Here is a 27,764-nt window from a genome sequence, read left to right as displayed (position 1 = left end):
CTTCCTTTTTAAAGGGAACAGAGAGCCATAGACCTGTACAAGCAACTGAAAACAAGGCCTCCAGGTAGGGAAGGAGATGCTTCAAAGACTGTTTTGCACTCATAACCTAAACCCACAAAATACTGTTCAGTACGAGAAGGCAAATGATTCTATTAAAGTTAACCAGACTCAAGGCCATACTTTAAGCTGATTTCTTTTTGCTGAGCCTAGAGCTCTCCCAAATTCCTGTAGTCCTGTTCCTCAGCCCTGCATTTGTCTTGTTTTTCAGCCTTGGAGCATCTGCCCTGAATACCTATCTGCCTTCGGGCATTCTCAACCTTTTCTCCTGTTTCCTGTACTCTTGCTTTACTCCCCGAAACACGAGATGGACTGCTGTTCCTCTGTTGTCGCTCCAACCCAAGGGCAGTCACTTTTTTCCCTCTCCTCTCTTAATTATACTAAATGGAGCCCCCCATGTTTGGGGATTGTTGTGTTCTGAACATTGTAACTGCCGAGCAGGAAGGTTTAGTTTCCATGTGCATTTGGCGACTGCCTGCAGTCCTGATCAGAACCGGTAGCTAGACAGCAAGAGCAGCTGGAATGACACACATTACTGCAGAGAGGAGAGACATTCAGGAAAAGCTGGGCCTAACAAGAGATTGTGACAGATTTTAAGACGTTTGATTGCTTTTCAGTTTGTTTGGCTGTGCTCGTTAAGGTCAATTTCTCCTTGACTCTGGGGGTTTGTGTCCAGAGTGACTCCTTGCTGAAGAGCATTTCACTAATGTGATTGATGGCCCTTCCAGATCACGCCTACAGTGACAGCACGGACATGGTGAAGATCATCGTGCAGACGGTACAGAGCCAAGACCGGGTTCTCAAGGAGCTCTTTGGCCATCTCAGGTACTTGACGCAGGAAGGAAAAAACCCACAGACCAAACCAAAACCCCACACCGCCCAAACAAATGCAACTTGCAGCATTTGTAGCTTTGTAAGAGGAAAGGAGAGGGAAAACCATGGAGATCAGAGCCCAAAAGTTCCACCCACAGGTAGACGTTTGTCCTAGTGATATTAATTCTGCTCCTTTGTGGCGTATTGAATTTCCACTTACGTTTTTTAAACATATAGGTAATGTGTGTAGCTACTAGGGAAGAGGGGAGAATGCAATGGCTTGTACTATTAGCATCCAAGAGTTAACTTAAAGTGAGACAAATTCTGCCAGCACTTAGGATGGGATTAAAATCTTAAGGAAAAAAAGAAATAGTGTAACAGCTCAGAATACACCACAGTGATTTGTTCATTAATTCTTCAGGTAGCTCAGAAAAAATGTCACGCAGATCTCAGTGGTGTGCAAAGTATGATTTAGTTTTATTTTCATGTGTGGTTTACGCTTAGTGGATCCCATAGAGAAAGTCGTCAGCTCTGGTCTGGTCAGCCCACAGACCAGAGAAGGTTCTCGCAGAGTTTGTCTTGAATCCCGAGGCGAGGCTCTTGGTTTTGTGAGAACAAGTTTCCGCACAAGCTGGAAAGTAACTTTGTGTTTGGTTTTTATTACAGCAAGCTCTTGGGCTGTAAGCAGAAGATCATTGACTTGCTTCCAAAGATTGAAGTGGCTCTAAATAACATCAAGGAAGCCGACAACTCGGTGATGCAGATGCAGGGCAAAAGACAGAGGGAGATATGGCATTTGCTGAAAATTGCTTGTGTAAGTAGCTTTTGGACTATCTGTTTGCTCTTCCTTCCAGTGCAGGAGCCAGAGGACATCAACTGAAACTCTGAGGGGACCAAAAAGGGATGACTTCTGCATGATGGTTGATTTTACTGTAGCAAAGGGAAGTTTGAGATGCTAAAGGTTAACACAGGCTTCAGAATGGGGTAGACATGGAAAAGAAGCCCAGTTTAGGGGTCTTTGGTCCCAGTAAGTCATCAAACTGCAAATGGCTGGTGGCTGGAGTATGGTAGACATGCCATGAGCCTTCTGAAGTTTCCTGAATGTCTAGTGTTGGCCGCTGTTGGAGGGCATGTGCTGGGATAGGCGAACTTCAGCCTGATGTCATGAACCTATCACGATTTCAGAGCTGCAAAAGCAAAATAGCTGATTTCCTGGTTAGTTTAAGGTGTTTACGCTGCTTTTCCTGCATCAATTATAGCGACTCTACAGCTGTAGCGATCTCCTGATTTCCACATGCCTACAGTCGAGGTCAGCGTAGGAAACACGTTTCCCCTGCCGGGAGAGTTGGTGCTGTGCGTGACTCGCAGTTTAGGACACAGCACCACCTCCCAGTTCTTCAGAGTAGGAGACATGCCATGTACAACGCGGGGGACGTACGTGCAGAGACATTTGTTTGCAGAACTGTGGAGGGCCGGCTCAGATGATTTGCCACCCACCATCCTCAGTTTTGCTCATACGTTGCGAACAGCACTTAAGTTGAATCGCAAGTCTCACGTACAAAATAATTAAGCGTGACTAAATTCTTCCTGCGTCCGTTACAGAAGATGAATTTCTTTTTTCTAGACTCAGAGCTCTTCTCGATCGCTGGTAAGCTCCAGCCTGGAAGGGACGGCCTCAGCTCCGGCAGCCACGTGGCTCCCACACAGCTCCTCAGGGAATACACCTCACCCTCTGTCAGCCACAGGAGCTCCTGAAGATGGGTAAGAGCTGTCAGGAATGGCTCCAGTGCCAAGGGGGCCTGAGGGGCACGGCCTTGCTGCATCCCGTGGCGTGGTTTTTGGATACACTGGGCAGGAAGAGTTTTTGCATATTAAACTGTCTCCGAAGGCAAAATCGTCCAGCTCCTGACTGGAGTTTTAGTAACTTACCGGTGGCAATAACACAGCAAAATGCAGCAACGAGATTTTGAGCCAAAACGCAGGTTTTTTTCATGCCCAAGTTCTGGTACAAGTCCCAGATAAATCAGGCAATGTTCAGTGCCTCTTACACCTTCAGTGGTTTCAAAAAGCCTTAATTCAGCCTCAAGTTCTGGTCAGTACTAAGCAATCTGCCCAGTTCAGTATCTGGGCTGGGGTTTTTTGTTTGTTTTGTTGGTTTTGGGTTTGGTTTGGTTTTTGTTGTAGTTTTTTTTTTTTCTAATCCTTCCAAAAATCCATTTCAGTAACTCATATGTTACTAATGCTCTAAAAAAACAGGAGTTAGGTTGAACTCTTTATTCAGAAACTCTGGTCCTGAGCAAGTTTCACACACCACTTTTGGCTAAAGCTTGTGATCCCCATCAGCTAGCACTGTGCTAGTCCTTTCTTGCCTGTCACGTTATTGCACCTTGGGGGTGAACGTGGTTATTAAGGCCCCTCTCTCTCAGCCCATCCTGGCTGAATAAGAGAGCTGTTAGGAGCTGAGGGGTTTTCCTCTTCACCTCATTAGCAATTTTGCTTCCAGTCTGCACAGCAGGAGGGAAGACGCCCCTCAAAGGCTGCTCAGCCCTTGACCTGCAACAGTGCTGGTTTTGTCGGGGCTGTGAACATCAGCATCAAACCATTTGGCCCTTTCTGTCTTTCTGAGTGTTGAGGGAAATACCTGGGATCTGAAGATACACATTTTCTAAGGAGGATTTTGCTGGAAGTCAGTTGATTATTTTTCTGAAACCTTGAGCAACCTATTCTGCTGCTTCTTTTCTCTCTGCTGCTGTGAGACAATTTTCACCTATGAGTAATGTGGGGGGAATTACCCTTTAAGAAGTGCTGTCATCATATGTCTTCTTTTCCATGCAGGGAAAGTTTTGTCCACGTGATAGAAGAGAATATGAATTACCTCGAACTCTTTAATAGTATCTTGCAGGAGGTGAGACAGGAGCAGAACAACAGCATGATGGTAAGTCTGATGTATTCTTGAGGACTTGATTGTTAGGAGCCACAGCAGGTTCCTCTGGGGGTGTGAGAAACTCCTTGAATAGGGTCATTTTGGATGATGTGAGTGGCTGTGGCTGCCATGCGATGTCTGTTGTTCCTCCTGGACTCAGCCAACTCTGTCCTTACGGAAGGTGGCACTTGGCGCTGGTGTCGCCCACGCGGTCTGTGTGGTGGAGTGGGCTGTTCTGTGGCACCCCTGGCTGGTAGAACTTGCTCCCAGTGTTGGTTCCATTCTCAACTGGAGAGTCCTGGTTTGTGTCCCTGCATTGGAGTGGGCAGGGTTCTCCACATCCAGAGCCCTTTCCTGGTCATTAAACAAAGCTCTCCTCAAGGCAGAAGTGGGGCTTTGGAGAGCCCTAAGAAGGCTCTTTGCACAAATTAGTATTTGAAAAGTCCAGAGGAGCCACAAAAATGATCTGAGGGCTGGAACAGCTCTGCTCTGAGGACAGGCTGAGAGAGTTGGGGTGCTCAGCTGGAGAAGAGACGCTCCAGGGAGACCTTATTGCAGCCTTTCCGGACTTAAAAGGGGCCGATAAGAAAGACGGACACAGACTTTCCAGCAGGGCTTGTTGTGATAGGACAAGGAGTGATGGTTTTAAACTAAAGGAGGGGAGATTCAGGCTGGACATGAGGAAGAAATCGTTGCCCCTGAGGGTGGTGAGAGCCTGGTCCAGGTTGGCCAGAGAGGCAGTAGATGAACCATCCCTGGAGACATCCCAGGCCAGGCTGGACGGGGCTCTGAGCAACCTGAGCTGGTGAAGATGTCCCTGCTCATGGCAGGGGGGGCACTGGATGAGCCTTGAAGGTCCCTTCCAACCCAAACTGTTCTATGATTCTATGGTCCTATGAAATAGCAAGAAACATGACACAAATAGACAACAATCACTGAAACGCTTTGACACAATTTGAAACTCTGGTCCTGAGCTACTGGTTGAGACCAGTAAGTTACTGCTGAAAAGAGTTACCAGAGGAATGAAGAGCACAACAGAATACCAGTCTTTTTTAAAAGAGGGTCTCGGCTAATTTTAGAGGCTGTATCATAGAAGCCTCTGTATAAATATAATGTGAAAAGGACAATTAGACATATAAATTAGCCTGTTTATAATGGAGAAGAGTCATACAGCTCCTGTTTGTGTGAGATTGTCTCAGAAATTTATTGCAGTCCCGTAAAGAAGTCAAAGAGCCACTGATACACCGTAACTTGGATTTTCAAAAAGCTTCTTAAAGGTCTCCTTAGGGATAACTTCTGTTCTCATGGGATAAAAAAGTTTTGAAGATATTTACCAATTCTAACTGCTGAAATAACAAGTAACAGAGGGCTGCGGAGATTGAGATGGCTGATGAAACTGGGCTCTTCTAAACACTTACAAACACTTCAATTCATAAACATTTTAATGTTCTAATGTTTACAAATAATAGTAAACAGGCAACTGAGAGTTTACTGGAGTTACTAAGTTATGTGGGATGGTGAAATGCAAACTTATTAGTGGGAGTTGCAGGCAACACTGTAATAGCAAGAGATTGAGCAATATGAATGGGGAAATGAAAGCAGCTACTGATGAAGGCAAAGTAATTATGTTAGTGGGGAAACCAGCCTTGATTATGCGTAGCCAGGTCATCATCCATTGTTTGATGAATGCTTTGTTTGCCTTTGAGTTTTGATAGGGTTGGTATCAGCTGTGTAATACAACCTTATGTCTTGTCTCCGTGCTGTGGCTGGAGATGCACAAGAAGCCGTACGACTGGCTTCTTACCTGTTAATCATCTGTGTCATAGAATCCCAGAATGTCAGGGATCGGAAGGGACCTGGAAAGCTCATCCAGTGCAATCCCCCCATGGAGCAGGAACGCCCAGATGAGGTTACACAGGAAGGTGTCCAGGTGGGTTGGAATGTCTGCAGAGAAGGAGACTCCACAACCCCCCTGGGCAGCCTGGGCCAGTGTTCTGTCTCCATCATCTCCTCTCTCACTCCAAGACGCAGCAGCTGTCTCTGGCATGTTTTAACCCTAAAAGTTAATTCATGGTTGTGGAATCACACTCTGCAGATCAGCACCCATTTTGTTGTGTTTCATTTCTTTCCCCTTTCCCTCACGTCAGGGCACAGGAAAGCAGCAGAAAATAGGATTTGTCCTCTTCAATTTGCCTGGGGAAAAAACAGAGGAAAAAAGAATGAATAACTATAGGAATGTTTTCTGTATTATTGCATACATTTCACTTGCAGCCATTCTTTATTTTTTCATTTGTGTTTCTTGCCCCATGGGGCAGGAGGAACCCCAGCAGCAGGTTTTATGGAGACACAGAATGTAATTTCCAGAGTGCGTCAGTCTGTGTGCACTACAATAAGCATGGGGGATTTAGTATTGGGGGCAAACCGGGTTGTGAGGGTGTGTGGTTACTTTTCAGCTGTTACCATAGATCAACATGATCCTTTGAGTAGAGAGGGATGCTGGATGCTGAGCGTCCTTTGGAAATGTAGGTCCAATAGCCGTTCCCTTCACTACCGCACTTTTCTTGCTGCTTCTTTCAGAGTTTTGACTGGAGCTGGCTGAAGTAGCCCAAGGAGATGACTGTGCTGCTCTCTCCAATGTGCCTGCCTGCTGAGAGGGGGCTCGGCGGCCTTCAGCGCCTGGAGCCGAGGCAGCTGGGCCATCCATCGCCTGCTGTTCCATAGACCTTCTGGGGTTGATGACAAAGGGTGGGGGGCAGTAGCGGACACATCATGGGCGGTAACAACTGGCGTTTTACAGGCTCTTGCCATGTTGGGCAACCTCTGGGGCCCGCTGCGGGCCTGGTGCCACGGAACCTCCCCTGGAGAGGGAGGGGAGCGCTGCCCTCCCACCGCTTTGTCACGGCTGCTCTCGTGTGTAATATGAATGTATAGATTATATATATTTTAAATAGAACTGTCTGCAATAAAGGCCGCGCTGAGGCTCTTGCTCGCGGCATTGGCGCCTCCGCCCGAACGCCGTTGCCGGGCAACGGGGCGGTGGCCGTGACGCCATCGGTGGGCGCCGCGCGGCGCGCTGTCGGGGGCGGGGCCTGGGCCGCACGTGGGCGCGCGGGTCCGTCCCCGCCCACCGAGGGCCTGAGGGGCGGCCGGGAGGCGACGGCCGGGCCCACCACGCCGGGAGCGGCCTGCGGGCCTCGCTGGGCGCCTGCGGCCCCGGGGCTGGACCCGCGCCCTTCTCCCGGCGGCGGCCGAACCCCGCCGTGCATCCCGGGCGGTTGTAGCGCAGCCCCGGGCAGCGGTGTGGGCGGGTCCGCGGGGAGGACACGCTTGGCTCTTCGGTCCCGAATCTGAGGGGTTTGTTGGAAAAAGGGCAGAGAGACGCCGTGAGAGCGGAGAGAGAGCGCGAAGATCCCGGGGCCCAGCCCCATCGCCCGGGCCAGGCGCTGCTGCCGCCCTCACGCCCCGGTCCCGGCAGGATGAGCATGGCCCAGGCCGGGGCCGTAGCCGCAGCGGCCTCGGGGCTCCTCGTCTTCTTCCTCTACTGCTCCATCCACAGGGTCGAGGAGGGACACCTGGCCGTGTACTACAGGTACGTGCCTGCCCGCCGCTCCCTCCCTGGCCGGGGCTCCTCCCTGGCCCCGGCTCACCAGCCAGGGTTCCCCCTCGGTTTCCCTCCGGGTTGAGCAGACATGTCGTTCCCGCTCGCTCACACCAGAAGATGTGGGACACAGAACCCCAGAATGTCAGGGTTGGAAGGGACCTGGAAAGCTCATCCAGTGCAATCCCCCCATGGAGCAGGAACACCCAGATGAGGTTACACAGGAAGGTGTCCAGGCGGGTTGGAATGTCTGCAGAGAAGGAGACTCCACAACCCCCCTGGGCAGCCTGGGCCAGGCTCTGCCACCCTCACCGGGAAGAACTTTCTTCTCAAACTTAAGTGGAACCTTTTGTGTTCCAGTTTGAACCCAGTACCCCTTGCCCTATCACTGGCTGTCACCGAGAAGAGCCTGGCTCCATCCTCCTGACACTCCCCCTTTATATATCTGTAAACGTGAATGAGTCACCCCTCAGTCTCCTCTTGTCCAGCTCCAGAGCCCCAGCTCCCTCAGCCTTTCCTCACACGGGAGATGCTCCACTCCCTTCAGCATCTTGGTGGCTGCGCTGGACTCTCTCCAGCAGTCCCCTGTCCTGCTGGAACTGAGGGGCCACAACTGGACACAATATTCCAGATGTGGTCTCCCCGGGGCAGAGCAGAGGGGAGGCCACACTCTGTGCGGAACCATTACGAGTTTCCTTCTTTCTGAAGCCTGGGCTGCTTTTCCTTTCTCTCTTTTTCTGCGTCACAGTTTGGCTTTCAAAGCTTAGAGGACCAAAGTTCTTGGTCTGCCCACCTGTTGAGTTTTCCCTCTGACACAGAGGGCTCTCACCTCTGTCCCAGGGCTCTCACCTCTGTCCCAGGGCTCTCACCTCTGTCCCAAGGCTTTTTTTGCTGCTTTGAAACAGGTTTTCTCCCTCGCTCTGGGCTGAGTTTAACCAGGGCTTTGTAGCTGCTCTGAATAGCATCTCTAGAGCAACTCATTGGTCTGCAACAGCGAGTGGTCACTAAATGACTAGGTTTTGCTCCAAAAGCACCAGCGTTTCTGCATTTTTTGCTATTTATGCTGTTTTTCTGCCCTGTCTTTTCTACCCTTCACACTCACCACTGTGGGCCAGTTTTCTTTGCACTGCTCCTTCCTTTAGTTACAAGTGTGCCAAACAGCACAGGACCTTGCAGGATGCTGTAGGGGACCCGACTGTGCTATGAGGATCGATCGCTTAGAGTTCTCCTCTGTCTCCTGTCTTCTAACCACCTGTCAGTGGGTTTTCTTTGTGCTTTGGGTAAGGGGCTGTGCCAAATGCCTTGTGCAAATCCAAACTGGTGGCATCGCATCAACTGCTGGATTTTTCCATGGTTACCGGTGAACTATTTAGAGAGGAAAATGTGTGTTCTTGAAACCCTCCGCAATGTTGCAATGCTGGAAGAATTGAGCAATATCTGCCTTGTCTGAAAGTTAACTGCTTACAGCTCTGAAGCGAATGATTGCTGAGTTGCAGCAGGCAAGTATCATATGCAGTCAGCTCTTTTTGCAGAGGAATTGTTGGCAGATTTGGTGCAGGGGAGTCATGTAATTTGTGCTGCCACGGCTGTGACTCCTGGCGGTTTGAATATACTTCCTCAGTCTGAAACTATTTTGCAGTTGCTTACGCCTTTTCCCCATTTCCCTGTGTCTCTGTAGGGGCGGTGCGTTGTTAACCAGCCCAAGCGGACCAGGCTACCACATCATGCTCCCGTTCATTACCACCTTCAAGTCCGTGCAGGTCGGTGCCTCCTCATCTTGGCAGAGGGTGGGTTGGGTGTGGTTGTGGGTGGGGATGTTGCTGGGTGGGGATGACGGGTGTTTGCTCAGTGATGTGATGGTCAGAGCGGCAGCTCCTGCCAAGCCCTTGGTTCCTTCTGCCTTAGGTGACAGTCCCAGCTGTGCGCTGGGACTTGTCCTTTTGGTGGAATCTGCACAACGTGTGGTGTGTTGCTTGGGACAGGAGATGTCTTGCTCTGGGAAGACAGTCTGTGTTTGTGGCCTTAATTGTTTCCCAGAAGAGCTACAGGTCTTAGTGCCGGAGGAGTTGAGAGCAGAGAAATGAGCACAGTTGCCTCTCTCTCTCTCAAACGGTTGTTGAAAAGAAGTCTGTCTTCTGCCCACACCTGCAAAAGTTGGGAGAGAGGCAGTATCACAGTATGTTTGGGATTGGAAGGGACCTCAAAAGATCATCCAGTCCAATCCCCTTGCTGGAGCAGGAACACCTGGGTGAGGTCGCACAGGAACATGTCCAGGTGGGTTTTGAATGTCTGCAGAGAAGGAGACTCCACAACCCCCCTGGGCAGCCTGTTCAGTGCTCTGTCACCCTCACTGAGAAGAAGTTTTTTCTCAAATTTAAGTGGAACCTCTTGTGTTCCAGCTTCATCCCATTACCCCTTGTCCTATCATTGTTTGCCACCGAGAAGACCCTGGCTCCATCCTCGTGGCACTCACCCTTTATATATTTATAAACATTAATAAGGTCACCCCTCAGTCTCCTCTTCTCCAAACTAAAGAGCCCCAGCTCCCTCAGCCTTTCTTCATAAGGTAGAGGCTCCACTCCCTTAATCATCTTTGTTGCCCTACGCTGGATCCTCTCCAGCAGTTCCCTGTCCTGCTGGAACTGAGGGGCCCACAACTGGACACAATATTCCAGATGGGGTCTCCCCAGGGCAGAGCAGAGGGGCAGGAGAACCTCTCTCGATCTACTGACCACCCCCCTTGTAATACACCCCAGGTACCATTGGCCTTCCTGGCCACAAGGGCCCAGTGCTGGCTCATGGTCACCCTGCTGTCCCCAGGACCCCCAGGTCCCTTTCCCCTACACTGCTCTCTAATATGTAATTTCCCAAGCTCTACTGGAACCTGGGGTTGCAGAAGATGCATTTTTGGCTCAATTTTTGACTTCCATGGTTGTGAGGGTCTGGGCACAGCTTGATCTTCCTGCAGAATGGAGAGGGTTTGTGAGCACTGGTTGTCTTTCTATTTCAGACCACGTTGCAGACTGATGAAGTGAAAAATGTGCCTTGTGGGACAAGGTATGTTTCTCCTTTGTATTTCTTGTGGTGATGAGCAGCTGCGCTCTGTCGTGTGGTTTGCAGCCGGTCATTTACAGCCCTGGGACACAGAAACTGGACAGTAAAGGCACGTACCCTGTAATTTATACCACGCTGCCCTCTGTTTTGCGGTATTTTCTAGTCTGAATCTCGTGGCTAATACAAGTGCTGACCTCAGCAATGGGCAAAACTAAATGGCGAATGGAAATCCTCCTGATGGGAGGTGGTTCGTTTCAAATATAGCTCAAGGAAATGAGTCTCCTGGAATTGTTTGTGTATTTTTGGAATTGACGTTTCACCTGATGTAAAGAAAGAATAGAGAAGAATGCTGTGCATGGGTGGCACCTGCCTGCTTCATCGTTAAGTTGTCAGCACAGATCTGTGTAGTTTTAACAAGCAGAGCAGGAACAGAAGGAGAAGGCGCCAATCCTGTTGTGTTGGTTCATTCACAAGTGAAAGTAATGACCGAATATGTTTCTTCAAGATAAATACAAAACTGGTGATTTGCCTTTTAGCTTTAAGGTACTCAACAATATTTCTGTTTAAAAATAAAAAAAGGAGGAAATTCAGTATGATTTTAATGATGACGCACAACAACCATGTTGAAATGTAAAGTTAGTGGCAACATTAATAAAGCAGAGTTAATTTTGATCTGGTTTTTAGCCCTTATTGAAATGAGTTCTTGGAATGATTCCTATAGAATCAGACATCACTTGTGCTCAAGTATTAATGTAAAGCTCTCCTGGGCCCTAACTGCTTTTAGTTTTGGGTCTCAAACCCCTTTCAGGAGTGTCTGTATATATAATGCTGGTATTCAGCGCTGCTGCCAGGGTTTGTGGTCAGGTAAAGAGGCTTTAGGTCAAGCACAAAGCAGTTGCAGGAGGGAGGAGTAAGATTCGTTACGTTCTGTATTCCTATCTTTTAAATGGCCCAGTCTGTTTAATTCTGTATAGTTAGTTTAAGTTCCTTTTACATTTCAACGTTGTGCAATGCAGGTGGTTGTGGAGTTACCGGTAATAAACGTGCTTTAAAACACCAAACAGCTGGTGAAGCATTTCTTAGTTAATAATTGAATGCACTTCTGGCCAAAGATCCCAGTAGCCCTGTTTATTTTTAAGGTGTTCCCACAGGAGCCTCTGGATTTGCTACATTTGGAATCAAAGCTGCTCCGAGCCAAAGCTTTGAGTCTACATTTCCATAACAAAACATGAGCTTATCAATAACAAATGGATCAAATCTGAAGTTTCACTGTCCCAGTTCAAAGTTCATTATAAGAGTAGACCCTAAACAGTTTAAATTTCTGCAATTATATATTAAACCACGAGATTTTAAAGGCTGGGTTTGTTTTCCCCCATATTCATGTTCCTTTTCCCTGTGTCCTCATCGACATTAGGAAGTTTCTGAATGACTGTGTGGTGTCCCATCCCCAATTTCTGCCTCACCTGTCCCATTTATACGTGACAGCGATAAGTGAATACATTCAATGCAGGTCAAAAAACTGATGGAAAATCAGTTCAATCAACCAGTTTTACAAGAGCAAAGTACTCAAAAGGACTGACTCAAAGAATTAATTGAGAATGAATATACTTGTGAGCATACTAGTTGTGGAATAAAATGGGTTGAAAATGGTGTTATGGAAATATTTCACAGGAAAGTTAGCATTTTTCTTATAAACTGAACTGTAAAGAATCGTGCTAAATATCGCACAAGTATTTACAAGGCCAAGAAACAGTAAGTATTGCTCGAGCGCTAGATGTTTATTTGCAAAGGAGTGAGAGGTGTCTCATGCTCACGCTGCAGGTCTTTGGCAGGAACACAGAGGAATGCTGTTCTGGGACAGGTCCCTGTTTGTTAGCCGGTCACGTGGAGAAATGTGGCATGAATATTGCAAGGGGATGTATTGCATTAATCCCCGTATCTCTAGACAGACCAGATCTGGCCTTTAAGCCCAATTTTTACATGCTCTGATTGCCTAACCTGGTCTGATCTTACTGAAATGCCTGCTAGTGCGTGTTAGCCTCCTGTAGCTTTCCCTGCACGCTTTCACCTTGTCCTATTGCTGCCTAATTATGCTTAAGCTTCTCCCAGGTGCACGTAATCCATGTGTTGATCCTCCTTTAAGACTATGGATTTCTTCTTGTTCCTCCCTCCCCAACCCTGCTCGGGCCGTGGAAATGGCGGCGGGGCATCGCAAGCACTGGAAATCTCCCGTGGGAGTCACCCGCTTGCCCTTGGCAAACGAGGCAGTTTGGAGGGTGGCAGTGGCTTGTCCAAGTGTGAAGAGCGAGCGCTGCTTGAGCTTCAGCTGTAGGTGCCAGAGGGCAAGTAAAGCGGCTGTGGGTGATGAGAGGGTTTGTACAGTTCCAGGTCAAGACGGTGTGTGAATCACCCCAAATCGGTGCATGGCGCTCTGCCAGAAACCATCCAGGACAGAGCCTCCTGCACCCCGGGAGTTTGCTGACATCTGCTGGACCAGGCTGTTTGGCAGGATGTTGTCGAGGTTTTAGATTGCGGGGTGACAATAAAACCCTGGCAGATGTATTGTTAACCTCCTCTCCCCCCCGCCCCCCGCTTCCCCCTTTTGCCCCTCCCTCTCCCCCCTTCCCACTCAGGACAGGCGATCGGGAGGGAAAGAAGGACAGAGAGAAGAGAGTTGGAAAAAATTAAAGATGTTTTACTAATGCTACTAATAAGAATAGAGAAAATAATACAAAATATACAAAACCAATCTTGAAAGTCTCAGAAACTGCAGAGCCGGCAATCAAAGTCCTGGACTGGACTCTGCAGCCAACCGGAGCTGGATTCAGTCTCTCACTAGGCCTCAGTTCGCAGGGACGACTAGCAAGGTCCTCTCCTAATGTCGGCCATAAGCAGAAGGGAAAAGGCAAAAAGGATGAGATCCTCGTGATCTCCCACTTTTATATGCAGTATTCACGTGAATGGAATGTTATACACAGTTGGTCAGTTTCTTGGTCACTTGTTTCTTGTCGCCCCTCTGGCGAGATGTCCATCCATGCTTATCAATAAGTTTGCATTCCATTGCTAGGTGTCTGGTTCTCCAGGAAAATGCAGTTAATATGAAGGCTTTAGCTGACAGGCAAAATTCACTGAAAGAGAAACTTGTTTTTAACAAAACCAGGACATATGTCTTGTCTGAGATGCTCACTTGAAGATCATAGGATAGAATCACAGCATCATAGAATGTCCTGAGTTGGAAGGACCCACCAGGATCATGGAGTCCAACTCCTGTCCCTGCCCAGGACACCCCACAGGTCACACCGTGTGTCTGAGGACATTGTCCTGTCTCTTCTTGAACACTGTCAGGCTGGGGCTGTGACACCTCCCTGGGGAGCCTGTTCAGTGTCCAGCACCTCTGGGTGAAGAACCTTTTCCTCATGTCCAACCAACCCACCCTCCCCTGGCACATCTGCCGTTCCCTGGGTTCTGTCGTTGGTCACCAGGGAGAAGAGCTCAGCGCTTACCCCTTCTCCTCCCCTTGTGAGGAAGCTGCAGCCGCCGTGAGGTGAGGGTTATCGGTCAGTCTGGCTCCTGGGTTTAGAGCAGCAAGGTCCAGAGAGCCATCCCCACTGCACCATGTGAAATGATGATGGCTCTGGCGGCAGGCTGGCTGGAAAACGTGGTGCGAGTGCTTTGTAGGCTTGGTTTAACCTTAAAGCCTTAGTGGGGAAATAGGTAGCCAGCGTATTCAGGCTCCAAGTGGCACCTGTTCCCTTGAAGCTGTTGCCTGACCAACAGAACTGCCCTGGCTGTTCATACAGACTGGGGAACAAGATGCTGTAAAGCAGCTCCATGGAGAAGGATTTGGGGGTTCTGGTTGGCGGCAAGTTGAACATGAGCCAAGAGGGACCTGTGTGCTGGTACATCCAGCTCAGCATCACCAGCCGGGCAGGGAGGGGATTGTCCTGCTCTGCTTGGCCTCACCTGTAGCATTCACCGTGTGCAGGGCTGGGGACACAGGAGATAAGGACATAAAGCTACTGAAGAATGTCCAGAGGAGGCTACAAAGCTGGTGGAGGTTGGAGAGGAGGCCATGAGGAGCGGCTGAAGTCCCTGGGTTGGTTCAGCCTGGAGAAGGCTGTCACTTGCAGTGAGAAACAGTCGTTTTATTGGATGTGGTGAGACAGGATGCAGAACAGATGAGAAAAACACATACGCAGCTATTATAACCGCTCCTGTGACCTGACATAGCTATAAAGGACCCATAAACCTGGACTGGTTCTTTAGAGAGAGCAAGCAAGAATGACCGTGGCGTAAAGAGAAATCTTGAGTGAAAAAGGGATTAATACTCTTAATAGTAGTATCTCACTGGGAATTAAGTCTCTTTTTAGCCACAAATATATTTTCTGCCAGCTTGTCCCTTCCAACAGGCAAGTTCAGCCCATTGACAACATTTTCAGGCCGTAGCTTGCCATGCAGCAGGCAGGTTTGCAGACCAAGAAAGTTCAGGTGATTTTTGGGCAGACTTAGCAGCTTTGAAGCGATTAAGGTCTGCAAAAGAAGAAACCAAGCTTGTCGCGGGCAATAGGTTTGAGTTAAAACACCACAGAGATTCAGTGTGAGATCTGCTTGTGGGGATCAGCTGTCTAAACCGTTTCTGCTAAAGCTTCTTGTTTGTAATTTGCCTTTGCCCTGAGGATAAAATCATGAGTGTCGTGCTTTTAAAATACACTCTTGAGACAAGAGCTGCACATGGTTGCGCTGTTACTGCAGAGATATTTGCAACATGATACTGATGCAGGGAATGTGAATTAAAGCGCTTTGTTTCTTCCTCTCTAACAGGGACCTTGTCGAGTTCCTGCTGGAGTTAGTGAACGCGTGAAATCAAACTAAGTGCTTTTCTATTTAAAATGTATTTGCTGCTTAGAAGAGCTGTGGTGTGTCTGCGGTTTGTGTCTGCTCTGCTGCTTGCAGGTGCCATCTGCTGCCCTTGTTGCTTTCCCTTTGTTGTGCTGGTCCCCCCTTTCTGATGGTTGCAGCTATGTTCCTGTTCAGAAATGTTTTCCTTTAGCTGGCCAAGCAGGAGATAACGAAGTGAAGCGAAAGGGCTTTGCAGACTTGCTGGAGGACTCTTTTGGTTTATGCAGAGAGGGACCAGTCTGTACAAAGCTTGGGGTTTGGTGCCATCTAACTGCAAAATCCTCAAGAGGTTCAGAATCGTTCTGAGTAAATGTAGCAGAATTTAGTAAAAGACGGGAAAAGATGACTTGGCTTTAATTATGGTCCACTGTTAATGGCTGCAGTAATAATTCCTGCATTCTCTTTTTCGCTTACAGCGGTGGCGTTATGATCTACATTGACCGAATAGAAGTTGTGAATAAATTGGCGCCGTATGCAGGTATTTCCCGTCCTGTTTCAACAAGCAGCACTGTGACTGCCTTTGCTCATCCTGTAGCAGCCCTCTCTTGGTTTGCAAGACTTCATTCCCCATTATCTTGCTACTCTTATGGTTCCCAGTACTGTAATGCTTGGTTCCCTGCATGTGTGTGCAGGCTTTCCAAAGAGCCACAGGTTTGCAAAGATTAAAACCAATTCTAGGCTTGCTTCTGCCCTGTACGTTTAGAAATGTGTTGGGTGCTCAAGCCGTCCTGTTTCCTGCCGCTACAGGGGAGACCACCCATGGAACTACATGGCACAAATCCGCAGGTGCTGGTCAGCTCAGCTCCTGGGAAAATTACAAAGGCAAAGCCTATGGAGGAGCTTCATACCTTCTTCTTTCACCAGCTGCCAAACCAAAAGACCCAGTGTCCAGGGTTTAGGTTGCGGGGTGACAATAGAACCCTGGCAGATGTATTGTTAACTCCCTCTCCCCCCTTCCCACTCAGGACAGGCGATCGGGAGGGAAAGAAGGACAGAGAGAAGAGAGCTGGGAAAATTAAAAATGTATTACTAATGCTACTAAAAAGAATAGAGAAAATAATACAAAATATACAAAACCAATCCTGAAAGTCCCAGCAACTGCAGAGCTGGCACCTGAAGTCCTGGACTGGACTCTGCAGCCATCCGGAGCTGGATTCAGTCTGTCACTGGCCTCAGTTCACAGGGACGACTCGCAAGGTCCTCTCCTAATGTCGGCCATGAGGAAAAGGGACGAGATCCTCGTGCTCTCCCACTTTTATATGAAGTATTCACGTGAATGGGATGTTATGCTCCGTTGGTCAGTTTCTTGGTCACCTGTTTCTCGTTGCCCCTCTGGCGAGATGTCCATCCATGCTTATCAATAACCTCGCATTCCATTGCTGTGTTCACCAAAACATGTGTATCTGGTTCTCCAGGAAAATGCAGCTGAGATGAAGCTTTAGCTGACAGGCACATTCACTAAAAGAGAAACTTGTTTTTTAACAAAACCAGGACACCCAGACAGCTGTTTTTTCCAGCATCATAGCTTAATGCAAAACACTGGTGTAATGAGGCACTGAAGGGTGAATTAAGGTTAAAATTGTGGGAATGATACTTGTTTTCACATTATAGTAGTATCAGTTCCTATACATGCAGGTCCTGGTCAGGCTTGACTGTTCCGTTTCCTTATGCAGATCATAAAACAGGACTGTGCAGTATATCTTGCTGTAATTACTCTGCTCTTTGAAGTCGCGTAATCCCAGCAGCACCGCCGAGGATGTCTGCAGGTTTCTCTGCCCTCCCTCCTTCCCGTTCATTGCAGGCTTCTCCCTGCTGCGCCGGGCAGCTGTGCCTTCATCCTGCAAGCTCCGGAGGATGGAGATCCCCCACGCACCCATCCAGTGCTGCACCGCTTTCCTGATACCCAGAGCTGCCACTCCACAGTTGTGGCATTGCGGAAAGCAATACACATCCGTGGTGACCTCTGGTAATTCTCTTGCCCCCTCAGTGTACGATATCGTGAGAAACTACACCGCGGACTACGATAAGACCTTGATCTTCAATAAAATCCATCATGAGCTGAATCAGTTCTGCAGCGCCCATACCCTGCAGGAGGTATACATTGAGCTGTTTGGTAAGTGGATGTCCCCTCCAAGGGCTCTGTGATCTCCCTGTTCTGCTGTGGAATACGTTCCAGCAGCCTTCTGTGAGCAAACAGTCTAGAATCCACCTCCTTATATATCCATATGACACTTCCCATGTGACTTCAGTGGTTCAGATTTCTTTGTCTGTCCACATCTGCATGTGGGAATTTGATTTTGGTGCTTTTCCACTTAGAACTGAATTCTGGATGCCCAAAGTAGCCACATGCATGGGGTCGTGCCTGTTGCCTTCGCTATGATGATGTTTTTGTCTTGTCCACTTCTACTTTTAGGCCACTATTCTGTTGTTGAATTGACCTTCACTATGATGACAGTTTTGTCTTGTCCACTTCTGCTTTTAGGCCGTTATTCTGTTGCTGAATTGACTTTAAAAGCTTCCTTCTGGCTGTTTTTAGCCAGTGAGAGCCAGAAGGGATATGCTGTCAGTTCATTGCAATGCTCTGGTTTGTTCACAAGGGGGTAGCAGTGCTTTAGGAATTAGCAAAGCTAATGTTCTGCTTCTTGGTACGCACCTGTGCCCCCAAAACCATCAGAGCACCACGTTTGTTCTTGAGTGGCAGAGCAGGGGAAAATCAGTTTATGGAAGATTGATTGTCAGAGTTTTAATATTAAGAGACTCTAACTCTTTGAACGCTGTACTCAGATTTGCCAAATATCTGTAGTCAGAGGGGATTTTGTGGTAATACATGCAGCTTAATCCTCTCCTAACTGGCCATTTCTGTGGAAGGATCTTCCTGGAGCTTGGAAGTGACAAAATGTGTTTGTTCAGTAGCCAGTGCTGAGTCCCACCGGTCCCTAGAGGCTTAAGGAGAAACGATGATAAGCAAAGTGATCTCTCTCCTGTTTTCCACAGACCAGATAGATGAGAATCTGAAGTTGGCCCTGCAGAAGGATCTCAATGTCATGGCACCAGGTCTCACTATCCAGGTAGGTTCATTCCCTAACGAAGATTATTCTTTATTCCACCTCTAATTTGCTCACCTTTCACTGGATCGATGAGGTTTCTTACTTCAGTTTTCCACACAATGTGAAATAGTTGAGCCTTGAGTTGAGGTTTGACTGTCCATGCGATATGGACTACTTCGAAATGCTTGTTTTATGTTAGGGGAAGACCCACAGGATAGAGAAAATGACCGTTTAGGCCACAGACCTGCAGGTATTGCATTTAATTTGCAAAGAGCAAGGTGATGTTTTTCTTTAAGCTACCTTGGGCACCCCTGCAGAGCTGGGCTCGCCAGTGCTGTTCCTACCGGTAACTGAAGAGGAGGAAATCTTCCTCCTTTCTCCATTTGTGCCAGAGATAGAGAAGGATGTTAGATCTTAAGTGATTTTCTGCTTACACTTAATGTTAGAAAATCATCTTTAATCTTAGTGGGGGTATGGGACACACTGACTTTTTGGCATGTTGAAGTTCAGGGCAACCAGCTGTGCAAAATACACCTTAGGCTTGCGAGGGTGAAGTTGGCAATCTCTGGAGATTTCTGCTGTAGGGATGAGTGAGGCCAGATCTGTGTTGCTTTTCTTGTTGCCACGTTTGTCCAGGCTGGCGGGCTATGCACAGCTGACAGCATGTGAAATGCTGCGATAAATAGCGTTCTGCTTTGTGGCCCATTTGTGCACAGGCTTGCGCTGCTCTGGAGAGGGTAAACCACAGTGTCTTATCACAGAGAAATTGAGGTGGCACCTGCTCTTCCAAATATCCAGGCTAACTTGCAACGTACATTGCAGAGAGATTTCCTAGGAAGGTTCATCATCAATCAGAATTATCGTCGTAATGTAAAGGCCCTTTTTGATCTCAGGCTGCAGAAGGGCATAAAGCTCACAGTTCTTTGTTGGGAGATAACTGCAGAGCTAGGTCTTCAATGTGCGCCATCCCATCTCCAATTTGGCATTCACTGTTGATTGAAAGTTGAGGGATATTCTTGCCTACATGAGCCCAGACTGAGTGCACCAGCCCAACAGTTTGAAGAGGTTCCAGAACTAGCGAGGCAAGTTGTTCATCTCTTGTAGACTCTGATCCTTCCCTCGTGTTCCTCTTGTTCCCATTCAAAGCAGAGCCGCACCCTTGTCTCCGGTGAAGTTGTGCCTCAGCACACACCTCTGCCGTGCTGCTGCGTCAGGAAATACCCGGCTCCTGCAATGAAGTACTTAAGTGTACTTAGAATTTAATTGTTTTGCAAGCTCTAAGGGAAATAATCCTTTATTTGGGCATAATCAGAGATCACCGACAAGTCGTTTTTTAAATAAGCGACACAGAAAACAACTTGATACTGAAAAGATGATGTTAGCGGAAATTAGTAGCATTTATTTCTAGGTTTATTAAAGTTATTTAGTGTATATGAAACCTTCACAAGTCCTCCAGGTTCCCTGGTGCAGAACTTTCTTAACTGAAATGGTGACCGCAGCCTGACAGTCTGTGAGCAGCTGGAAGGGCAGCAGGGCCGGGTGCTTCTGGAGGGTGTTGGGTGCAAGTTTTGGCACTGATGAGCAAAGCTGAGTGGGAGGGGTGCTCTGCTGGACATTTTAGAAGCAAGATCTGTTTGGGAGGTGAAGTCTGGTTGCAGAGTGAGCTGGAGCAGGGGTAAGGTGCTGAGTTCAAGGTCCTTGGAGGAGCGACACCGACAGGAGAATTATGGGCCTGGGCTTAAGGAGGACAGGACTCTGTGCGAGATGTGCTTGGCAGGGTCCTGTGGGAGACTGCGGTGGTCAGCAAAGGAGGCCAGGAGGGCCCACTGCACCAAGGATGCCCCAGAGTCTGAAAAGTCGAGCAGGTGAGACAGGGGTCTGGTGCGGATGGACAAGGAGCTCCTGACTGAGCTGCAGAGCAAACAGGAAACTCACAAAAGGTGGAGCATGGATAGATGAGTTGGCAGGAATAAAGTTGAACAGAGAGCTGGGGGACAGCCTGGGGCATGTTGCATGGGAACAGTCCCTTTTCTCGCATACAGAAGCTTGCCTGGACGTGTCCGCACCCCGTTCGCCTCTGTGGAAGCCCCTTGGGTTCTTTGCAGACTTAATGACCCCAGAGAGAAGCGGCTGGTTCAGCACTAGCTTAACAGTGGAGATGGAGCAGGAGGATTGTGAAGCAATCATACAGCTGTGGAGCATCAATCTGCACCTCCCCAAACTCATTAATGAGCCACACAGTGTGCCACCTGCGCAGCGTTTAGCTCTTGGTCCTACCTCTGGAGGAGTTTCCCTCATGTTCCACATGGAGAGCTCTGCAGAGCAGCTCGGCGGCTGTCTCTGGCCTGTACCCGAGTTGTGGTGTCAGCGCCACCACACACATCATGCTCGGTGGTCTGCAGTTGCAAACAGCGACAGATTCCAGCTGCCACCCATGTCCTGCTGCTCTCCCTTGTCTTCACCATGATGTCTTTCACAGCATGGTCACTTTTGCAAGCTTTTCTCCTGGAAAGTCCATTCTTGAGCTCATAGTCCTGCAAGTCTCACTCCTGTGATCTAATTTCATTTGGTTTGTGAGCCCCTTTTTTGAGCAGTACTTTGGGAAGTGGTGTCTGGTGATTAAAGAGTCTTTGGGGTGGAGAACTAAGCTGCTTCTAACAAAGGACGTCTTTAGCAGTCTGCTCCATGGGCCTTACTTAGAATCATTTTGGTTGGAAAACACCCTCAAGATCATCGAGTCCAACCATAACCCACCCTGGCACTGCCCCATGTCCTAAGAACCTCATGTCCGTCTGTCCAACCCCTCCCAGTCCAAACCCCACCATTATGCGTGGTCTCGGATCAACGTCCAGAGCACTACAGCTAGTTTTGCGAAGACATTGCAGAGTTACGAAGCTCACATCAAACCATTTAATTTAAAATGCACTCCCTTTTTTATTTTTCAACAGGCCGTGCGTGTTACGAAACCCAAAATCCCAGAAGCCATCCGAAGAAATTTTGAGTTAATGTGAGTAGCTGTACATAAAAGTGTATCATTGGTTTTGAGGGTGCGGCACAGACCTAATGCTATTAGAAAGCTCTTACTTGGTGAGAGGTGGGCTCTAGCCAGTGTGGGCTTGGCTAAGTGCCCTCACGCATTCTCTTTCTCCATTTCCATATCTCCTTCACCTTGAAGCCTTTCAGCCCTTCACAGAGATGGTTTTTAGCATGTACAGAGTCAATATCTGGTCCTTTATATAGAGGGAACACCCATGCGCTGTAAAGAACCTGTAGAAGACTTGTAAACTGAATTCAGGGCTCTTGACATCTCACGCCTGAGGTGTCCTCCAGCAAACTCACAGAATTGCAGTCAGGTTTTAGTGTGATACGTACCTGTGGAGCCATTCTGTCACAACCCCTTCCCAAAACAGCACCAATTCTGCAGCACGTTGCTGGGAGCTGTGTGTGGGTGAGCCGGGGCACCGCTGGGGACGGGGATCCCCTCCACTCACATGGGAATGGGCTGGTTCCTTGGGGCCGGCTGGGGTTTCACATGTGGTGTCTCCGGGACCCCTTTGGTCGAGAGGAGATGCCGTCGGGTCCCCTGTCACCTCCTGAGCAAGCGCGGCTCCCCCAACCTCTCCCATGCCCCCGGACCTGCAGCAGCCCTGCACTGGTCTCCTTCCTCCCAAGAGCCTCAGGCTGTACACAGCACCCAGCTGTGGCCTCCCCGGTGCCAAACAGCTGGAATGAACCTTCCTATGACCTGCTAGCTACGCCTGTGCTCGTACAGCTGGAGACAGAGCTGGTCCTCATGGCTGCGAGGACGTGGTGCTGGCAACTGCTCAGCTTCTTGTCCCCCTGCCCTGGTTTGCAGAGCTGCTCCCCAGCTCCGTTTCCATGTGCTGTGGTTTCTCACCCTGCAGGGAGGCCGAGAAGACCAAGCTGCTGATCGCAGCCCAGAAGCAGAAGGTGGTGGAGAAGGAGGCAGAGACGGACCGGAAGAAAGCGGTCATTGGTATGTCACCTGCTGGGAGTACCAGCGGCTGGGGCCAGACTGCATTTCTATTCCTACATCTCCCAGTAAGCTGGAGTAGGAGGTTTTCTTGCATCGCTGACAGCTCCCTGAGGGAGCATGGCCAGGCTGCACCAACAGCCATGTGGAAAATAGGAGTGTTTGTGCTGCTGCATCTACATCCCACTTCCCTCCCCAGAGCAGCAAACGCCTCTGTCCTACAGCAAGGCCAAGAGGTAACAGCTCTGCCAGGAAAACTGCTTGGCCTTGAAGCTAAATGTCCCTAAATGTCCCTAAATGCCAGGGGGAATCACACCTGCAAAAGAGATGTCAGCCAGTGCAACTCTGGAAACATCAGCAGTGTGTTTTCTTTTTGTAACTGTATTGCTTGGAGTACAAACTGGCGCTGTAGGATCCCAACAAGGAGGAAACTGCTTGCAACCAGGTGCTGGGGTCAGGGTACTGATGCTGAAGCCCTGAGAAGCGAATGTCTGAGCTGAGCCTGTTGTGGTTGCAGAGGCAGAGAAGGCTGCGCAGGTGGCCAGGATTCACTATCAGCAAAAGATTATGGAGAAGGAAACAGAGAAGCGAATTTCTGAGATTGAAGGTAACCATGCTGCTGGGGTCATCTTCAGCCGAGGGTGGTGGCGGGTAGAGGAACCTCAGAACTGGGCTCACGGACATCGCCGTCCTGCAAAAACAATAAAGGGTGCGCTAGTGCAAGGTTCTGCGCTGGGGTCATTCCCGCCTTTTGCAGGTGCCTCTCCAAGGAGGCAGCCGTACAGTGTCACAGGCATGGGACAAAGGCTCAGCTGCTTGATGTGATGGGGCTATTCCCTTGCTAATGCTTCTTTTCCCTTGCTTTAGATGCTGCATTCCTAGCAAGAGAGAAAGCAAAAGCTGATGCAGAGTACTACACTGCTCGGAAACTGGCTGATTCCAACAAGGTGAGCACTTGAAAGCTGGTCAGAAGAGGACCTGCTTACTCTTTCCCCTCTGCACAGGAGGTTCTGTTCAGGTGGGCAGCACAGGGAAAACGCTTGATTTAACAGCCCACATCCCAGGAAGCAACTGCTTGCGATGAAATCATACGATGTGGGGCCCGGAAGGTTGTCTCTTAACAGTCTCTGGTTTCTCTTTTTGTAGCTGAAACTTACCCCCGAGTATCTGGAACTAATGAAATACCAAGCGATAGCTGCGAACAGCAAGCTGTATTTTGGTGACCGCATCCCCAACGTGTTTCTGGATTCCTGTGCCTTCCAGCAAGCCAATCTGAGGACTGCCCAAGAAACCAGCCTCCCTTCACAGGAGGCCCCGGAGCCCTCTGCGGAAAGCCACCTCAGAGCAAAGGAAAACACCGGCTGACAGAGGTGGAAGGATAACCCGGTGTAGCTCAACAGCCAGCCCAGCTGTGGATGGGGATGTTGCCTTGTGCTGGTGCGCCAGATGCGGCTTATGCGTGGACATCTTGTGTGTAGGTGGCAGTTGGGTTGATTTTTCTCCTAGCAACACGTTGCAAGTGCTCTGCCTCTTCCGTTTCTTCCCCTATTAAATTGGTGCTTCCAAATGAGGGATAATCCTGTACTAACATACCTATACTGGAATATTAAAAGACAGACACCAGGAAAGCCTTCCGCAGTAGGTGCAGTTATTTAGCAAGCGTTCCTCTGGAGGTTGGAAGTGTGGCTTTGAGTGCTGTGTTGCTGCGCACTGGTCGTTCCCCAGCGCTCCTTGCTGAGGCCGAGTGAAGAGGTTTCTTTCGTCCTGCTGAGGAAGCTTCGCTTTGTGGACTCTGAGGCAGGTTTCTACCATCGCTATCTTGAGGACTCCAGTAGAGTGGGCTCTCCTTGGCCCGTGGAGGCTGCGTGTTCCTGCTCAGGCCTGGCGAGGAGCGGTTTGGTGTGGAATAGGTTATTTGAATAGGATCTGCATAGCCATAAGCTTCTTTCCTCTAGGCAGTGGCACTAGATAACAACTTGGAGCAAGCAATGTCTAACGCGCTTCTGTAACTCCCCCTCTCCAAGCAAGAGCCTCACACTGGCTGGCTGTGACTGACTGTATGTGGTACGTTTCAGCGGGGTGGCTGGGTTTCATCTTGCACCCTAAACCAGATTTCAGAGTGCATGGAGCACCTCCGAGCAGCGGGTTGGGAACAGAGCTGGGAAATCTTTGCTCAGACCCCACAGCCTCCCTGGAGATCTTCTCAGCTGGGAAAGGAAGGCTGAACTTCCACTGCTCTGCCTTGCTGGCCAAGGGAAGGAGAAGAGAAGAGTGAAGGGACCCCGCTCTGCAGCAGATCAGATGTTTGACACCTCAGTGCAAAGTAGGTGAGGCATCACTGCTCCCCCATGCAAAATCCACCACTCCAAGAAGAACTGGGACCTGTCCTTGAACAGCCACGATGGGAGCGTCCTGCTGGTCCTCTGGTCACTGGCCAGGCTTTGCTGTGGTGCAGGTTTTTGACTCACGAGCAGTGCTGGCAGGATGCTCTTTTCTCTGATACGCATTGTAAATCCAGCTGCTGCCCACGTGCCACTGCAGGGTGAGAGAAAGAGCTGTGCTCGGGGGAACATCTGCTGGTACGATCTGCTTTCCTCTTTCCCTCTGTCCTCCCATCTGCCTTGAGGACGTGCTTTCTAGGACCTGCTCCTCGTTGTGTTGTGCGGTGATTCCGGAAGATGATGGCTGGGGAAGCAACTGGCAAGAGGTTGAGCTGGAAGGGCATTCCCCAGCTGGCAGCACAGCAGCATTGCCTGCTTCTGAACCCACCACCTGCTCAGGGATGGCTTCTCCTCCACCAGCTGGGACATCTTGTGGTCACTCCGCTTCCCTGTCCCCTTGGTGCAGTCGTGTGCGGTGCTCAGCCCTGGCGCAGTTCACCGGACGGGCCGGTTGGCGGTGACGGGCCGGTGGGTGTTGAGATCTGTCCCTGGCACCATCTGCAGCCTCGGAGCAAGAGAAGGGACGTGCTTAGCTTTTGTGCTGGTGAAACATTTAGCTCGAAACATATGGCCTGAGCTTCGCCTCTGCTAATGGTTTCCCTACATGATTTGTGTGGGCTTCTGGCTTTCCAGTGCTGTGTTCCTGTCCCGTGGGGCTCGTCTCAGAATAGCAGCATCTCTCCTCAAGGAAGTCTGGTAACATGGTGCCTTATGCTGTCTCAGCTCCTGCTCTGGCTGATTCTCCTCCTTCTCTGGGGCAGAGCAGGGGTGTGTTGACTCTGCTGCTCCTGGTAATACCTGACTGTGGGACTTTGCAGCAGCTTCAGGTGGTATTTCTGTCCTACATCTGTCTGCAACCTCCCAAGGCCCAGCTGGTGCTCTGCTCCAAGATACCATCTCCTCTTCAAACCCAGACGTGGCAGAAGCACAGGACCGGGACCCTGCCCCAGAGAGGCCAGCTGAAGGTGCTGAGCACCAGTCTCGGCTTCCAGGGAGGGAGGTCATGGTGCCTCCTCCTGGCCCAAGGACGAGAGGAAGGTGCTCTTGCTGTCACCAGGAGAGGTTTCTCCATCTTTTGCTGCACACACCTGATGCACAAGGGATGTGTTACAGGTGTGTGCCCTGCAGATCCCAGCCTTGGAACCACTAAGCTGAGCTTTTGCTTAGGGGTGCTCATGTCGTCACCTGCTGAAGGCTGTGATGAGCAGTGCCCTCCTGGCACAGAGCAGCCTTTGCAGGACCCTGGAGGGCAGGGAGCAGATGGAATGCGTGTGTGTCGGGGTGGGGGCAGCGGAGCCAGCAGGCAGCGCAGAGCGATGCGACCGGGGCCGAGGGCAGGAGAGGACTGGGCAGAGTGTTCCCACCACCGGACCCTGCGGTGTCCCCCAGGGAAAGGGGACCGGGGCAGAGAGGGCATGGCAGCGTGTTTCGTAGCTGTGGTGGTTGAAGTGTCTCCTAGAAGTGCTATTTGATTTGCGAGCTCAAGGTCTCCTTCCTCCTGCGGGAAGGGGGAATCACATCTCTGACCCTCCAGCTCCTGGGTGTCACTTGGCTTGCAGCACGTGTGTAGCAGCAGAAACATGGCCACTTTGGTTGAATTGTGAGATGAAGTTGGGCTTTCAGAACATAAGCACTGTTGGAGGGGATGCTGGCTTGTCTCTGTGTGGTGCTCACTGGGGCTGGCATCAAACCCTGGGCATCGGGCTGGGTGGACAGGGTAGGTTCTGCCAGCCTGGAGATGACAAGAGGGAAGGGCAGGAGGGAAACCTCTAGAAGCAATAACGAGGCAGCTCACAGCTGTCTAGTGATCAGAGCAAGGAGGGGCTGCAGCCCTTTGGGTCTGAGCCTGGCTGGGCCTCCCTGCGGCTGCCCAGCTGGGTGCAGGGACTTGTGATTTAGTGGCTGTCACCCCGCTCTGGTTTGGGTTGGCATCAGTCCTGCAGCAGCGTGTGCGTGATGCTCTGTGCCTTCTGTGGCTTCAGAAGCGGGAGCGGGTGTGCAAGGGGAGGGAATCGCCGCGGCTTTAACAGCCCAGTCTGGGCTTTGCTTCTCTCTGAGCTGGGACGTGGCTGCAACTGGGAACGTGGCTTTGAACTGTTTTTTTCTCTCTGTTCGAAAGGCCCCTGTGCTCCTGTGAGTGAAGGGGCCTGCCGCTGGATCCACACCTTCCTTAAGGAAACACGATACCGATGTTCAAGTTTACATGCACAGTGTTAATTTCTTTTGATAAAGCAGAATAAAGTTATTTTGTTACCATTTCCTTGGTGGCTCTGTGTGTCCTGGGCTGGTGGCGCTGTAGGCTCTTGGAGGGGGCACACGTGTGCCTCTTACCCTGCAATAACGCCATGTCCAGTTGTGTGTCCCCAGCTGCGGTGACTGCCACCCTGCAGCCCCAGGGCTCAAAGAAAACCAGAGGAGGGTGGAGCTGAGCAGCAGCGACAGCACTTGCTGTCCTGCTCTGTTTCTGCTGCCGTCTTCTGGAGCCTGTGGTGGGACCTGAGCCCTCCTGACCCCTGGGCTCCCACCTCAGATTAGTCATAGGACAAGGGGCAATGGCTTTAAACTGAAAGAGGAGGGATTTAGATTAGATATAAGGAAGAAATCCTTCACCACAAGGGTGGTGAGGCACTGGAACATCTGCCCAGAGCAGCTGTCAATGCTCCATCCCTGGGGGTGTTCAAGGTCGGGCTGGACGGGGCTTTGAGCAACCTGGTCTAGCGGAGGTGTCCCTGCCCATGGCAGGGCGTTGGAACTAGACCATCTTTAAGGTCTCTCCCAACCCAAACCATTCTATGAGTCTGCGTGGCCAGTGCGGGAGCGCCCCCCAAGCAGGCATGGCCGCCGGGTGTGAGCGGTGACCTTGGGGACTGTGAGCCAGTCCCTGAGCTCCAACACCGCCTGTGAGTGCGAACACTCGTCTTGGAGCAGCGTGATGGGA

The 27,764-nt window shown here is 50.0% G+C and overlaps 2 protein-coding genes across 2 annotated transcripts in view; both read left to right on the top strand.

Annotated features, from left to right (window-relative positions):
- CHUK (component of inhibitor of nuclear factor kappa B kinase complex) overlaps positions 1-6,746 on the top strand; it is a 26,253-nt gene extending 19,507 nt beyond the window's left edge. Inside the window, exons 16-21 of the mRNA XM_082054711.1 lie at positions 15-64; positions 786-882; positions 1,537-1,684; positions 2,495-2,631; positions 3,706-3,805; positions 6,371-6,746. Of these exons, the coding sequence (XP_081910837.1) occupies positions 15-64; positions 786-882; positions 1,537-1,684; positions 2,495-2,631; positions 3,706-3,805; positions 6,371-6,397 (559 nt within the window). The 3' untranslated portion in view covers positions 6,398-6,746. The remainder of the gene's footprint in view (positions 1-14; positions 65-785; positions 883-1,536; positions 1,685-2,494; positions 2,632-3,705; positions 3,806-6,370) is intronic.
- A 156-nt stretch (positions 6,747-6,902) lies between these two features.
- Positions 6,903-27,086, top strand: ERLIN1 (ER lipid raft associated 1). The gene is made up of 11 exons (XM_082053746.1): positions 6,903-7,382; positions 9,070-9,151; positions 10,402-10,448; positions 15,761-15,822; positions 17,332-17,457; positions 18,339-18,412; positions 21,340-21,398; positions 22,297-22,388; positions 22,903-22,992; positions 23,253-23,332; positions 23,532-27,086. The coding sequence occupies exons 1-11, from the start codon at positions 7,270-7,272 to the stop codon at positions 23,748-23,750; spliced, it is 1,044 nt and encodes a 347-aa protein (XP_081909872.1). The 5' UTR covers positions 6,903-7,269; the 3' UTR covers positions 23,751-27,086.
- Positions 27,087-27,764: the final 678 nt, after the last annotated feature.

The sequence above is a fragment of the Streptopelia decaocto genome (assembly GCF_964273445.1).
Source record: "Streptopelia decaocto genome assembly, chromosome: 5".
Lineage (NCBI taxonomy): Eukaryota > Metazoa > Chordata > Aves > Columbiformes > Columbidae > Streptopelia > Streptopelia decaocto.
Note: the sequence above shows the minus strand (reverse complement) of the source record. Positions and strands in the feature narration are given on the sequence as shown.

Excerpts from the sequence above, each read along its gene's own strand:
- ERLIN1 (XM_082053746.1), top strand. The coding sequence starts at position 7,270 with ATGAGCATGGCCCAGGCCGGGGCCGTAGCCGCAGCGGCCTCGGGGCTC. Across the intron at positions 21,399-22,296 it reads CGAAGAAATTTTGAGTTAAT|GGAGGCCGAGAAGACCAAGC; the intron begins GTGAGTAGCTGT and ends CTCACCCTGCAG. Across the intron at positions 23,333-23,531 it reads AACTGGCTGATTCCAACAAG|CTGAAACTTACCCCCGAGTA; the intron begins GTGAGCACTTGA and ends CTCTTTTTGTAG.